Raw genomic sequence first — 15,681 nt, forward strand, 5'->3', positions numbered from 1 at the left:
GGAATTGGATTCTACCTCTATAGTCCCTTTCAACCTTAACATGACATTTTGTAAACATAACATGCAATTTTACATTATTTGTTTTAAAATTGAATCTATAGAAGCAAAAATATTATAACTGACTTGGCTCCTGCCCCATTTTTTTCTCCTTAGATGATTTTCTCAAGCCGCAGATAAGAACCCATCCTGAAACCACAGTTGCTCTAAGAAGCATGAACGTGACTCTGACATGCACTGCAGTGAGCAGCAGTGATTCACCCATGTCTACTTTGTGGCGCAAAGACAGTGAAATCTTGTATGATGCTGATATTGAGAATTTTGTTCGTTATCGGCAACAAGCTGAAGAAGCTCTGGAATATACTAGTGTCTTACATCTTTTCAATGTAAATTTCACAGATGAAGGAAAATATCAGTGTATTATTACTAATCACTTTGGTTCTAACTATTCTCATAAAGCCAAACTGACTGTGAATGGTAAGAAATTATGCTCCCTGATAGTTTTGTGGTTAGAAGGATTTTTCATGTTTAATTTTTGAATCTTTGACCAAGAAAATTAGGATAAACCTGACACTGCGGGGGGAGTCCTTACTGTTTTTGTCTTTAGGGTATGACAGTGTACAGACTGGATTGCTAATTTACCCACTTACTGTCCCTAATCAGTCTTTGACTGAGGGGTAAAGGTGAATTCTGTGGCTCTAGGAGATGGGCTACTTTCACTTTTATTTATGCTTTTGAAAAAAAAATTTTTTTAATTCTCCATTTTCTTTCCAGAACCATAATTCTGTTCTAAAAACTATGAAATTTATTCCTGACATTGTTCACAGGCTGTCCAATAACTGGGAGTATTGAGAACATTTCTGGGTCCCGTGATCATTATCATTGTCTAAATGTAGTCACGCAAAACCATTTTTGAAAATAATGCTCTTTTTCATTGAGGTTGTGAAAGAAGAAAACAGCTTGATTGATCTATCGCCTGTTAGGCTGAATAACTACAACACTTCAGGCTTTGTGCAACCAAAAGATGTACATATGTCTTGCTCCTGGGTTGTTTTATGAGATGTTTGAAGGCATACATTTTTTTTATCATGCAGTTTCCTTGACAGCTTTGTAGATGTTTGTTTGGGAAGCACCATTTAGTCTCTTAAGTAAGGGAGTCAGTAAATATTAAGTTCTAAAATATATGTTCAAAAAGGTTTGTGGCTTCTGCTTTTTCTGTCCCTATCAAGGAGATCAGGTAGATTTGCCACGCATTCTAGAAGAGTTAGTCATCACTGTACTCCATGCTCTGAGGTTCTGGGAGAAAAGATGGCCTCTGAAGTAGTATTTATTGTCAATGCAGGGAGCATGTCTTCTGAAAGAAATGGAGCATTACAACAGTTGGTATTTTGCCTAATAGAGTCTCCCTTGTATGTATGTATGAGTGTGTATATATATATATATATATATATATATATATATATATATATATATATATATTCCCCACCACCACCCACTTTCTCTTGGTGATCTTTTTTGGAACAGAGATGCCATCTTTTCTGAAAACTCCAATGGATCTAACTATTCGCACTGGTGCCATGGCCAGATTAGAATGTGCTGCAGAGGGGCACCCTGCACCTCAGATTTCCTGGCAGAAAGACGGTGGTACTGACTTTCCTGCAGCTCGAGAGAGACGCATGCATGTCATGCCTGAGGATGATGTCTTCTTCATTGCAAATGTGAAAATAGAAGACATGGGGATCTATAGCTGCATGGCACAGAACATAGCAGGCGGTCTCTCTGCAAATGCTTCATTAATCGTGTTAGGTATGTTTATTGCTCCTTGGGTCCCTGCTTTTATGGGAGTCTTTTTATTATGGATTGACTCTTGGTCTTAATGGCAAGAAGAATCTATGTTTGAGATTTTAGTTGGGATTCTTATATCTTTGTTTCCTTGTTCTGCCAATTTATTCAGGGTTATGTCAGCCTAGATATTAGTGGATCAGTAAACTGAAATCTGGGGAAATTCTGAGGGCAGAATTAGAGATTTTTGTCACATGAATTGAAAATTCAAATCCCTTTGTCCTGTTATATTTCCCTCTGTAAGTTTTCTACTTCATGTATATGTTATTTCTACTATTCAGTAGTGAGTTTGCACTTTTATACTGCCTCACATACCTGCTTCACAGAGAACTTGAGACAATGTAACTTTCCCCCCTAGTTCATTTTTTTTTTTTTTAAATTATAAGGCGAAAAAAATGATCTGTCTTCTGGTTAGTTTTCCTGTTTTCCTTCCAGTGTGCTCCTGTTAATCCTATCCTCTGGTAAAATGTCTTTTCCCCATAGATTTCCCCTGACAAGCCAGCTTGTTTTCTTATGAGAACACTTTCTTTTCTTTTTAAATTGGGGTATTGTCGTTTTACAGTGTTGTGTTAGTTTCTGCTGTACAGCGAAGTGAAGTAGAGTTCCCTGTGCTATACAGCAGGTTCTCATTAGTTATCTATTTTATACATATTAGTGTATATATGTCAATCCCAGTCTCCCAATTCATCCCACCCCCCACCCTCTTCCCCCTTTGGCGTCCATACATTTGGAGAGCACTTTTAATTCATGGGACTCAAATTCAAGGCAAATTCTTTTTTCCTCTAGATGTTAAGGTTTTTAAAAATGTGTTGGTTTATGTAATTACTTGTGTAATCAGAAAAATAAGTTTATTTAAAAAATTTAAGATATGTAGAAAATTGGAAAAAAAGAGGGAAAGTCACTCAGACACTGTTAAAGATTTTGACATATTCTGGACTTTTTAAACACTCATCTTGGCACTTCCCTGGTGGTCCAGTGCTGAAGAGTCCGCCTTACAATGCAGGGGATATGGGTTCAATCACTGGTCAGGGAACTAAGAGCCCACATGCCTCAGGGCGACTAAGCCCGCTCACCACAACTACTGAGCTCGCGCCTCAACTAGAGAGCCTGCCTGCCGCAAACTACAGAGCCCGTGCTCTGGAACCCACGTGCCACAACTACAGAGCCCGCGTGCCCTGGAGCCCGTGCACCACAACTAGAGAAGAGAAAACCCACATGCCACAACTAGAGAGAAGCCCATGCATGTGCTGCAAGGAAAGATCCCGCATGCCTCAATGAAGATCCCGCATGCCGCAACTAAGACCCGACACAGCCAAAAATAAATAAATAAATAATAAATCTTTAAAACCCCCCACAAAACTCATCTTGGGACTTCCCCTGGCAGACCAGTGGTTAAGACTCGGCCTTCCGGGACTTCCCTGGTGGCGCAGTGGTTAAGAATCCACCTGCCAATGCAGAGAACATGGGTTCGAGCCCTGGTCCGGGGAGATCCCACATGCTGCAGAGCAACTAAGCCCACGTGCCACAACTACTGAGCCTGCACTCTAGAGCCCGCGAGCCACAACTACTGAAGCCCGTGCACCTAGAGCCCGTGCTCTGCAGCAAGAAGCCACCGCAATGAGAAGCCCACACACCACAACAAAGAGTAGCCCCTGCTTACTGCAACTAGAGAAAGCCCGCACGCAGCAATGAAGACCCAGTGCAGCCTTAAATAAATAAATAAATAAATTTAAAGAATTAAAAAGATCAATGAAAGAAATACTTATAAACAAAACAAAAGCTTCGCCTTCCAATGCAGGGGGTGCGGGTTCGATCCCTGGTCAGGGAGCTAAGATCCCACATGCCTCACGGCCAAAAAACCAAAACATAAAACAGAAGCAATATTGTAACAAACTCAATAAAGACTTTAAAAATGGTCCACATTCCAAAAAAAAAAAAAATCTAAAAAAAAATCATAAAATAAAACACTCATCTTTATGTGGTTATGTATACCTACTTTTTTCCATTTAATATTGTATATTGTATCACAGGGTTACCTTGTCATTAAGTCTTCATGAAAATCATGTGGCTGTGGTATAATTTACTTACTCATTTTTCTGCTAGATTTTTAGATTTTTTTCCCTTTACCTTTAAAAATTACAACTAATTTTGTAATAAGCATTTTTGTATATAAATCTTTGAATTCTTTGCTTAGGATAGCTTGCTCCAGGTGGAATTTCTGAGATGAGATTTAGATTTTTTGAGGCGTTTGCATTTCTGAAACATTAACTTCTAATCCTCCCATGAGCATATGAAAGTGCTTATTTCATCATAACCTAATTAGTCTAATTCAATTAGGAATAAAACTGCCTAATATTTTTTAATGCATCTTTCTGTTAGAGACACCCTCATTTATTAGACCTCTGGAGGACAAGACAGTAACCCGAGGTGAAACTGCAGTATTACAGTGCATAGCTGGAGGGAGTCCTGCCCCTCGCCTCAACTGGACCAAAGATGATGGACCACTGCTGGTGACAGAACGGCACTTCTTTGCTGCAGCCAACCAGCTTCTCATCATTGTAGATGCTGGGTTAGAAGATGCTGGGAAATATACCTGCATTATGTCCAACACCCTTGGGACAGAACGTGGTCACATTTACCTAAATGTGATTTCAACCCCCAATTGTGACTCTTCCCAGAGTAGCATTGGGCATGAAGACGACGGGTGGACCACAGTTGGCATTGTCATCATTGTTGTGGTCTGCTGTGTTGTGGGTACCTCTTTGATCTGGGTCATTGTTATTTACCACATGAGAAGGAAAAATGAAGACTATAGTATCACGAACACAGGTGAGTGGTACCCCGTTGACCCTTGTGGCTTATACCTCAGTCAGGAATGTAGTGTAGGATTTGTTGTTAAATATAAAAAACTAAGGAGCTTTGATAATTTATGTGTGATAGAAGGAAGAGTTTTTCTGTTAAAATGTCCTACTTCCTTGATGTCATGGAACCGCTCTAGTGAATAAGCTTAAGAATTTGTAGACAGTCCCCCAAAACTTTGTTCTTATAAACAGTTGCAGGTGCACCTTCTTTCTTTAATACCTAAGGCTCATTTCCATTGTAATTTTCCTTTGGGGAAGAGTGGAGTCGTTAAGACAGAGATCAGTCTTTCACACCTGTCCCCCACCCTGAAATCCTGTAAGAGAAAAAGTACAGCCAGATAGATTGCTAAAGTGTGTCTATGGATAAGATTTCAGACTTCAGGGTTTTTTTCTTTTGGTAATACTTCTAAAATGAAGCTTCGGGGAGAATTCTAGTGAGAAATAATTTTCAGAGAAAATTGTAGGAGTTGTAGAGTTCCTAGGTACATAACATTTTCCTGGCCATTAGTACCAAAGTAGGATACATTTGCAAGATAGTGTTCTGAGTTTTGGCTTAAATTGCCTAACTTTATTTGAGAGTTACAGATGTCTCTTTTACAGACGAGCTCAATCTTCCTGCAGACATTCCCAGCTACTTGTCTTCCCAAGGAACACTGTCTGAGCCACAGGAAGGCTACAGCAACTCTGAGGCAGGCAGTCATCAGCAACTTATGCCTCCTGCCAATGGATATTTACACAAAGGTGCTGATGGTAATGACTTTTTATTATCTGTGCTTATAATTTCAGCCTTCCCTGTTTAGTTTTTTTTTTAACTGTATAGTTTTCCCCAGTAACCTGAAGCAATATTTTAAAGTAAGCTACTCAGTGAAAACATTTGCCCCATGCAAAATAGGATGAAAATTGACTAAAGTCTTTTTTTTTTGAATTTTATTTTATTTATATTTTTATACAGCAGGTTCTTATTAGTCATCAATTTTTACACATCAGTGTATACATGTCAATCTCAATCTCCCAATTCATCACACTGCCACCCCCCCGCCCCCGCTGCTTTACCCCCTTGGTGTCCATATGTTTGTTCTCTACATCTGTGTCTCAACTTCTGCCCTGCAAACCGGTTCATCTGTAGCATTTTTCTAGGTTCCACATATATGTGTTAATATACGATATTTGTTATTCTCTTTCTGACTTACCTCACTCTATATGACAGTCTCCAGATCCATCCACGTCTCAACAAATGACCCAATTTCGTTCCTTTTTATGGCCGAGTAATATTCCATTGTATATATGTACCACATCTTCTTTATCCATTCGTCTGTCGAAGGATATTTAGGTTGCTTCCATGACCTGGCTATTGTAAATAGTGCTGCAATAAACATTGGGGCGCATGTGTCTTTTTGAATTACAGTTTTCTCTGCATATATGCCCAGTAGTGGGATTGCTGGATCATATGGTAATTCTATTTTTAGTTTTTTAAGGAACCTCCATACTGTTCTCCATAGTAGCTCTATCAATTTACATTCCCACCAACAGTGCAGGAGGGTTCCCTTTTCTCCACACCCTCTCCAGTATTTGTTGTTTGTAGATTTTCATATGATGCCCATTCTAACTGGTGTGAGGTGATACCTCATTGCAGTTTTGATTTGCATTTCTCTAATAATTAGTGATGTTGAGCAGCTTTTCATGTGCTTCTTAGCCATCTGTTTGTCTTCTTTGGAGAAATGACTATTTAGGTCTTATGCCCATTTTTGGATAGGGTTATTTTTTTAATATTGAGCTTCATGAGCTGTTTATGTATTTTGGAGATTAAGCCTTTGTCCGTTGATTTGTTTGCAAATATTTTCTCCCATTCTGAGGGTTGTCTTTTCGTCTTGTTTATGGTTTCATTTGCTGTGCAACAGCTTTGAAGTTTCACTAGGTCCCATTTGTTTATTTTTGTTTTTATTTCCATTACTCTAGGAGGTGGATCAAAAAATATCTTGCTGTGATTTATGTCAAAGAATGTTCTTCCTATGTTTTCCTCTAAGAGTTTTAAAGTGCCTGGTCTTACATTTAGGTCTCTAATCCATTTTGAGTTTATTTTTGTGTATGGTGTTAGGGAGTGTTCTAATTTCATTCTTTTACATGTAGCTGTCCAGTTTTCCCAGCACTACTTATTCAAGAGACTGTCTTTTCTCCATTATATATCCTTGCCTCCATTGTCATAGATTAGCTGACCGTCGGTGCGTGGGTTTATCTCTGGGCTTTCTATCTTCTTCCATTGATCTATATTTCTATTTTTGTGCCAGTACCATATTCTGTTGATTACTGTAGCTTTGTAGTATAGTCTGAAGTCAGGGAGTCTGATTCCTCCAGCTCCGCTTTTTTCCCTCAAGACTGCTTTGGCTATTCAGGGTCCTTTGTGTCTCCATACAAATTTTAAGATTTTTTGTTCTAGTTCTGTAAAAAATGCCATTGGTAATTTGATAGGGATTGCATTGAATCCATAGATTGCTTTGGGTAGTATAGTCATTTTCACAATATTGATTCTTCCAATCCAAGAACATGGTATATCTCCCCATCTGTTGATAGCATCTTTAATTTCTTTCATCAGTGTCTTATAGTTTTCTGCATACAGGTCTTTTGTCTCCCTAGGTAGGTTTATTCCTAGGTATTTTATTCTTTTTGTTGCAATGGTAAATGGAAGTGTTTCCTTAATTTCTCTTTCAGATTTTTCATCATTAGTATATAGGAATGCAAGAGATTTCTGTGCGTTAATTTTGTATCCTGCAACTTTACCAAATTCATTGATTAGCTCTAGTAGTTCTCTGGTGACATCTTTAGGATTCTCTATGTATAGTGTCATGTCATCTGCAAACAGTGACAGTTTTACTTCTTCTTTTCCAATTTGTATTCCTTTTATTTCTTTTTCTTCTCTCATTGCCATGGCTAGGACTTCCAAAATTATGTTGAATATGAGTGGTGAGAGTGGACATCCTTCTCTCGTTCCTGATCTTAGAGGAAATGCTTTCAGTTTTTCACCATTGAGAATGATGTTTGCTGTGGGTTTGTCGTATATGGCCTTTATTATGTTGAGGTGGGTTCCCTCTGTGCGCACTTTCTGGAGGGTTTTTATCATAAATGGGTGTTGAATTTTGTCAAAAGCTTTTTCTGCATCTCTTGAGATGATCATATGGTTTTTATTCTTCAATTTGCTAATATGGTGTATCACATTGATTGATTTGCATATACTGAAGAATCCTTGCATCCTTGGGATAAATCCCACTTGATCATGGTGTATGATCCTTTTAATGTGTTGTTGGACTCTGTTTGCTAGTATTTTGTTGAGGATTTTTGCATCTATATTCATCAGTGATATTGTTCTGTAATTTTCTTTTTTTGTAGTATCTTTGTCTGGTTTTGGTATCAGGGTGTTGGTAGCCTCATAGAATGAGTTTGGGAGTTTTCCTTCGTCTGCAATTTTTGGAGGAGTTTGAGATGGATGGGTGTTAGCTCTTCTCAAAATGTTTGATAGAATTCACCTGTGAAGCCATCTGGTCCTGTACTTTAGTTTGTTGGATGGTTTTTAATCACAGTTTCGATTTCATTACTTGTGATTGGTCTGTTCATATTTTCTATTTCTACCTGGGTCAGTCCTGGAAGGTTATACCTTTCTAAGAATTTGTCCATTTCTTCCAGGTTGTCCATTTCATTGGCATAGAGTTGCTTATAGTAGTCTCTTAGGATGCTTTGTGTTTCTGCAGTGTCTGTTGTAACTTCTCCTTTTTCATTTGATTGATTTGAGTCCTCTCCCACTTTTTCTTGATATGTCTGGCTAATGGTTTATTAATTTTGTTTACTTCTCAAAGAACCAGCTTTTAGTTTTTTTGATCTTTGCTATTGTTTTTTTTTCCATTTCATTTATTTCTGCTCTGATCTTTATGATTTCTTTACTTCTGCTAACTTTGGGTTTTGTTTGTTCTTCTTTCTCTAGTTCCCTTAGGTGTAACGTTAGATTGTTTGCGATTTTGCTTGTTTCTTGAGGTAGGCTTGTATTGCTATAAAGTTCCCTCTTAGAACTGCTTTTGCTGCATCCCTTAGGTTTTGGACCGTCGTGTTTTCATTGTCATTTGTCTCTAGGTATTGTTTGATTTCCTCTTTGATTTCTTCAGTGATCTCTTGGTAATTTAGTAACGTATTGTTTAGCCTCCATGTGTTTGTATTTTTTATGTTTTTTTCCCCTGTAATTGATTTCTAATCTCATAGCGTTGTGGTCAGAAAAGATGCTTGATATGATTTCAATTTTCTTAAATTTACTGAGCCTTGATTTGTGACCCAAGATGTGATCTATCCTGGAGAATGTTCCGTGCTGACTTGAGAAGAAAGTGTAATCTGTTGTTCTTGGATGGAATGTCCTATAAATATCAATTAAGTGTATCTGGTCTATTGTGTCATTTAAAGCTTCTGTTTCCTTATTAATTTTCTCTTTGGATGATCTGTCCATTGGTGTAAGTGAGGGGTTAAGGTCCCCCACTATTATTGTGTTACTGTCGATTTCCTCTTTTAGAGCTGTTAGCAGTTGCCTTATGTATTGAGGTGCTCCTATGTTGGGTGCATGTATATTTATAATTGTTATATCTTCTTCTTGGATTGATGCCTTGAAAATTATGTAGTGTCCTTCCTTGTCTTTTGTAACATTCTTTATTTTAAAGTCTATTTTATATGATATGAGTATTGCTACTCCAGCTTTCGACTTCCATTTGCATGGGGTATCTTTTTCCATCCCCTCACTTTCAGTCTGTATGTGTCCCTAGGTCTGAAGTGGGTCTCTCGTAGACAGCATATATATGGGTCTTGTTTTTGTATCCATTCAGCAAGCCTGTGTCTTTTGGTTGGAGCATTTAATCCATTCACGTTTAAGGTAATTATCGATATGTATGTTCCTATGACCATTTTCTTAATTGTTTTGGGTTTGGTTTTTTAGGTCCTTTTCTTCTCTTGTGTTTCGTAGTTAGAGAAGTTCCTTTAGCATTTGTTGTAGAGCTGCTTCGGTGGTGCTGAATTTTCTTAGCTTTTGCTTGTCTGTTAAGCTCTTGGTTTCTCCATCAAATCTGAATGAGATCCTTGCTGGGTAGAGTAATCTTGGTTGTAGGTTCTTCCCTTTCATCACTTTAAGTATATCATGCCACTGCCTTCTGGCTTGTAGAGTTTCTGCTGAGAAATCAGCTGTTAACCTTATGGGAGTTCCCTTGTGTGTAATATGTCATTTTTCCTTTGCTGCTTTCAATAATTTTTCTTTGTCTTTAATTTTTGTCAGTTTGATTATTATGTGTCTCGGCGTGTTTCTCCTTGGGTTTATCCTTTATGGGACTCTCTGTGCTTCCTGGACTTGGGTGGCTATTTCCTTTCCCATGTTAGGGAAGTTTTCAACTATAATCTCCTCAAATATTTTCTCGGGTCCTTTCTCTCTCTCTTCTCCTTCTGAGACCCCTATAATGCGAATGTGGCTGCGTTTAATGTTGTCCCGGGGTTCTCTTAGTGTGTCTTCATTTCTTTTCATTCTTTTTCCTTTATTCTGTTCCACAGCAGTGAATTCCTCCATTCTGTCTTCCAGGTCACTTATCCATTCTTCTGCCTCAGTTATTCTGCTATTGTTTCCTTCTAGTGTATTTTTCATTTCAGTTATTGTATTGTTCATCTCTGTTTGTTCTTTAATTCTTCTAGGTCTTTGTTAAACATTTCTTGCATCTTCTCGATCTTTGCCTCCATTCTTTTTCCGAGGTCCTGGATCATGTTTACTATCATTATTCTGAATTCTTTTTCTGGAAGGTTGCCTATCTCCACTTCATTTAGTTGTTTTTCTGGGGTTTTATCTTGTTTCTTGATCTGGTACAGAGCCCTCTGCCTTTTCATCTTGTCTGTCTTTCTGTGAATGTGGTTTTTGTTCCACAGGCTGCAGGATTGTAGTTCTTCTTGCTTCTGCTGTCTGCCCTCTGGTGGATGAGGCTATTTAAGAGGCTTGTGCAAGTTTCCTGATGGGAGGGACTGGTAGTGGGTAGACCTGGCTGTTGCTCTGGTGGGCAGAGCTCAGTAAAACTTTAATCCGCTTGAGTGCTGATGGGTGGGGCTGGGTTCCCTCCCTGTTGGTTGTTTGGCCTGAGGCGACCCAACACTAGAACTGCATGCTCTTTGGTGGGGCTGATGTCGGACTCTGGGAGGGCTCACGCCAAGGAGTGCTTCCCAGAACTTCTGCTGCCAGTGTCCTTGTCCCTTGGTGAGCCACAGCTGCCCCCCGCCTCTGAAGGAGACCCTCCAACACTAGCAGGTAGGTCTGGTTTAGTCTCCCTGGGGTCACTGCTCCTTCCCCTGCGTCCCAATGTGCACAGTACTTTGTGTGTGCCCTCTAGGAGTGGAGTCTCTGTTTCCCCCAGTCCTGTCAGAGTCCTGCAGTCAAATCCCGCTAGCCCTCAAAGTCTGATGGTCTAGGAATTCCTCCTCCCATTGCCAGACCCCCAGGTTTGGAAGCCTGACGTGGGGCTCAGAACCTTCACTCCAGTGGGTGGACTTCTGTGGTATAAGTGTTCTCCAGTTTGTGAGTCACCAACCCAGCCGTTATGGGATTTGATTTTATTGTGATTGCGCCCCTCCTACTGTCTCTTTGTGGCTTCTCCTTTGTCTTTGGATGTGGGGTATCTTTTTTGGTGAGTTTCAGTGTCTTCCTGTCGATGATTGTTCAACAGTTAGTTGTGATTCTGGCGTTCTTGCAAGAGGGAGTGAGAGCACGTCCTTGTACTCCGCCATCTTGGTTCAGGCTCTAAAGTCTTAACAGAGGAGAAAATCTTCTGTCAGAAAGGAGTAACACATCCTTAAACAAGGGATTGGAGAACACAGCAGAGGCTCCCAAACCAAAGTATTGTTGTGGGAAGGAGATGCTCTAGAAACTTTCTTCAGGTGTCTTTTATCCTTTTCAGGCATGAGCACCCTTCAGACCATATCCAGGGGAGGTTGTATCTCCTGCTGACAGGTACTAAGGTTTAAAGGGCATTGATGATTCTCAGCTTATATTGGAGAACATCAGAGAGATATAAAATAGTTAAGTAAACCTGACTTCTCAACACTACTTTTCCCGACTGCACTCTTCCCATAGGGAGTAACAGAACACAGGGAAGTGAATTAAGGGGTAGAATTGGGTTTGACTCCCAGTTCCTCTTTCCAGCCATGTGGTCACCAACAAGTTACTTAAAATCTGAGCTTTAATTTCCTCATTTTAAAAATAAACAATATTTTATAAAACATTTCTCTCATGATTCTTAAATATTCTTTCCACAAACCTGTGTAGTACTTGAAGTACTATACACAAGCAAGCTCTATTCCATTATTTTGGCTTTCCATGGAAAGGGGGGTATTTCTAGCTTTTTTTCTTTTTTCTTTTTGGCCATACCGTGTGGCTTGTGAGATCTTAGGTGGCCTCTAGGCGTGCAGGCTTCATTAGTTGTGGCACACGGACTCAGTAGTTGTGGCACACGAGCTCTAGAGCGCAGGCTCAGTAGTTGTGGCGCACGGGCTTAGTTGCTCTGCAGCATGTGGGATCTTCCCGGACCAGGGCTCGAACCTGTGTCCCCTGCATTGGCAGGCAGATTCTTAGCCACTGCACCACCAGGGAAGTCCCCCTCCAGCTTTTTAAAGAATACTTAAAAGCCTCTACTTTTTGAAATTTGTAGGAAATAACACTGCTTTCTGGGTTAAACTTAATTACTTCCTGTTCTTTTCCAGTTGTAACATTCTGTTGCTTGAACATGAATAAGTAACTCTCTATTTCTCACTTTCCTCTTTTTTTTTCATTCAGTTTTCAAAGCACATAATTGTTCAGGGAGCTCATTATTAAACTTTTACTTCTGCAAAACACACACTTGTCAGGCAGGACTCTTGACCATCAGAGGCTTTCTCTAGGGGTCCTTTTATCAATTAGTGTTGCTTAACCTCTTGACTTAACAAAAGTTATGTGGGCTTTTGTGAAATAAAGTCATCAGAACTCCTTTTTCTCTGCTTTAGTTTGCTTAAGCCAAACATGTGTCTTGTAGCACAGTGCTAGCCTTATCTTGGCTCCCTTGATTTGAGCATGACCTTATCCAGGCTGGACAAAGATGGCTTAATGTACTACTCAAGAGCATGGGTGCTGGAGCCAGAGGGCCTGAGTTTAAATTGCAGCTCTTCACTTGGGCAGTATATCTTTGGGCAAGTTACCTGACCTCTCTGTGTTGTAGTTACTCTGTCTGTAAAATAGGTCTAATAATAATACTTACCTCTTAGACGTGTTATAAGGATTAAATTAGTTAGTTCACAGACCTTGAAACTTCATCTGGTTTATAATGCAAGTTTTGAACAAATGCCAGATATGATGACAACTGTTAGAGAAAACTAATAGTTGGCAAAACTGATTCCTTAACTGAAGGATGTTTGGTTTCTTTCCCATGTTGTCATTAGGTGGCACTGGCACCCGGGTTATCTGCTCAGATTGTTATGACAATGCTAACATCTACTCCCGGACCCGAGAATACTGTCCATACACCTATATTGCTGAAGAGGATGTTCTAGATCAGACACTGTCCAGCCTTATAATCCAGATGCCCAAAGAGACTTATTTGGCACATCTTCCCCAAGATGCCACCACCCTGGAGAGCCTGGTATCATCAGCAGATAGAGAGATATCTGCCTTTCCCACCAACCATGAGAGGATAAATGAGAAGAAACTTTCCTCCACACAGAAGAGCAGTGGTAAAGGGCACAGTGTTTTTTGTTATTTTGGTTTGTTTTCACTTTCACCTACTTGAATTTTCCTTCTGTCATATAGGTAGCACTCTAGTTTGACAGAAGCAAACAAGTTGGTATAATGGAGTAATTAGCTACCATTAGTTGGTATAAACTAGAGCCAAAGATTTTTAGAGATTAGATTTAGAAAGAAGTCTGGATCTGTAGGATGAAAACAGCTTTTGTGGGAGTAACAAGATCTTACTTCTAAAGATTCAGAAGCCATGTACAAAAAGTTTCTATAAAGAAGTTTCATACAGGCACTACTTTTTTCTTCCATGTTTATTTAAATAATGGAGACTTGAAATGCTAAGGATATAATGATTTGGGCATAATTTGAAGATTTTCAGTGAGAAGATTTAAAAATGTTTTATTTGGTTGCTGTTCTATCAGATAAATGTTGAATTTCAGTATCACTTGGCAGGTATTTGCTTTCATCTGTGAAGTATTACAGTCAGGGCCATAATTGGGAAAGCAGTTTGGGGATAGTAGCCCAGGAAAAGAAACACATGTTATATTGTGCCAACGAGGCATTTGAAACAACCCAGTCAATAAAGCAAAGCAAAACAAAACCCTTTCTAGACCATGAAGGGCACTACTGAACATGTCTTCCTGTCCATCCAGGCTTTTTATCCACTGTCACCCTCCTGTCAGCCTGAAATGAAAGAGCACTGGAAATAGGGTGGGGTTTTGCACTGCAGGTTTACAGTGGAAGACATTGTATAGTGGTGCTTCCAGGGATGGTTCTGGCTGGAGTGAATGAAATGACATGGACTTTTAAGATGGCTCTGTTGTTCTTAGTTAAGAGACCACCTCTAAAGTTTTCTAAAGAGGGTACAGGTCAGAGAAAAATAATCCTGTTATTGAAGTTAGTCTCTTGTCTTTAAAATTCTGTGTCCATGAAAGAAAGGCACCAACACTAAATCCATTTCCCCGTGTCCTAGAAGAGATATATACACACAAAATAACTTTAAGTAGAACTAAAAATGCAGTATCTTTCCCCAACTTTAGGGATGTCTTAATTGTTAATCTGGTCTGTAAGTGAGGAAATCAGCAAATGAGAGTGCTTTGGTGCATTGCTTGTTCCTTAGCTAGGGTGCTCTAGCTCCTTGCTACTCAAAGTGTGGTCTATCAGCATCAGCATTACCTAGGAGCTTGTTAGAAATGCAGAGCATGGGTCCCACCCCAGACCTAGAGAACCAGAGTCTATATTTTAACACAATCTCCAGGTTATTTGTATGCATATTAAAGCTTGAGAAACCCTACTCTAGCTTACTTTGCACATGGGTTTTATTTTTATTTCTGAGTGTTTGTTTCTAGAATGTTTGGCTAGCTTTTTCCAAAATACATCCCCATGAAGTTAATATAGCTTTCAGTAAATGTTCTCTGGGGAAAGAGCCCACCACTGCAGTAAATAATAATGAGAAATGCATATTTTTGAAACCAAATTACAGATAACCTGATTTGAAATACCAGCTTTTGGTTATTATTTTGTTGTTAGAGTTATTGGCTTGCTAGAAGCTGGAGGGGAATGGTTTATTTTTAAAATGATTTTTAAAAATAAATTTATTTATTGTATCTATTTTATTTTTTGCTGCATTGGGTCTTTGTTGCTGCTCGCAGGCTTTCTCTAGTTGCGGTGAGCGGGGGCCACTCTTCGTTGTGGTATGCCGGCTTCTCATTGCAGTGGCTTCTTTTGTTGCAGAGCACGGGCTTTAGGCATGCGGGCTTCGGTAGTTGTGGCACGTGGGCTCTAGAGCACAGGCTCAGTAGTTGTGGCACACGGGCTTAGTTGCTCCGCGGCATGTGGGATCTTCCTGGACCAGGGCTCAAACCCATGTCCCCTGCATTGGCAGGCGGATTCTTAACCACTGCGCCACCAGGGAAGCCCAAAATGATTTTTTTTAAGATAGGCATTTAATTGTTATTTAAAGATACAGTGACTGCACTGAATCAATAATTTTTACCTATGTATTGTGCAACTTTCATTACTATATAGATACTAATTCTCTTGTAGTCTGTTTCCATGTGTCTAAAGAGTTTTAAGTTTTATAGCAGTAGAAACACCAGTAATAGGTGAAAGCAGATGACACATAGCATGGTTTCAGTAATTAATTGGTAAAGTTGTTGAGTAGAAGGGTTTGAAAGACCATGGTTTCAGTTTTTGTTTTCTTTTTTTTGTTTTTGCTAAGAAAAT

General features: G+C 39.4%; 1 protein-coding gene across 1 annotated transcript in view; it reads left to right on the forward strand.

Annotated features, from left to right (window-relative positions):
* LRIG2 (leucine rich repeats and immunoglobulin like domains 2) overlaps positions 1-15,681 on the forward strand; it is a gene marked incomplete at its 3' end in the record, with an annotated part of 111,500 nt that overhangs the window by 46,608 nt on the left and 49,211 nt on the right. The window contains exons 13-17 of the mRNA XM_079721580.1: positions 154-474; positions 1,522-1,803; positions 4,219-4,668; positions 5,301-5,450; positions 13,161-13,451. Of these exons, the coding sequence (XP_079577706.1) occupies positions 154-474; positions 1,522-1,803; positions 4,219-4,668; positions 5,301-5,450; positions 13,161-13,451 (1,494 nt within the window). The remainder of the gene's footprint in view (positions 1-153; positions 475-1,521; positions 1,804-4,218; positions 4,669-5,300; positions 5,451-13,160; positions 13,452-15,681) is intronic.

The sequence above is a fragment of the Hyperoodon ampullatus genome (genome assembly GCF_949752795.1).
Source record: "Hyperoodon ampullatus genome assembly, chromosome: 2".
NCBI classification, from domain to species: Eukaryota; Metazoa; Chordata; class Mammalia; order Artiodactyla; family Ziphiidae; genus Hyperoodon; species Hyperoodon ampullatus.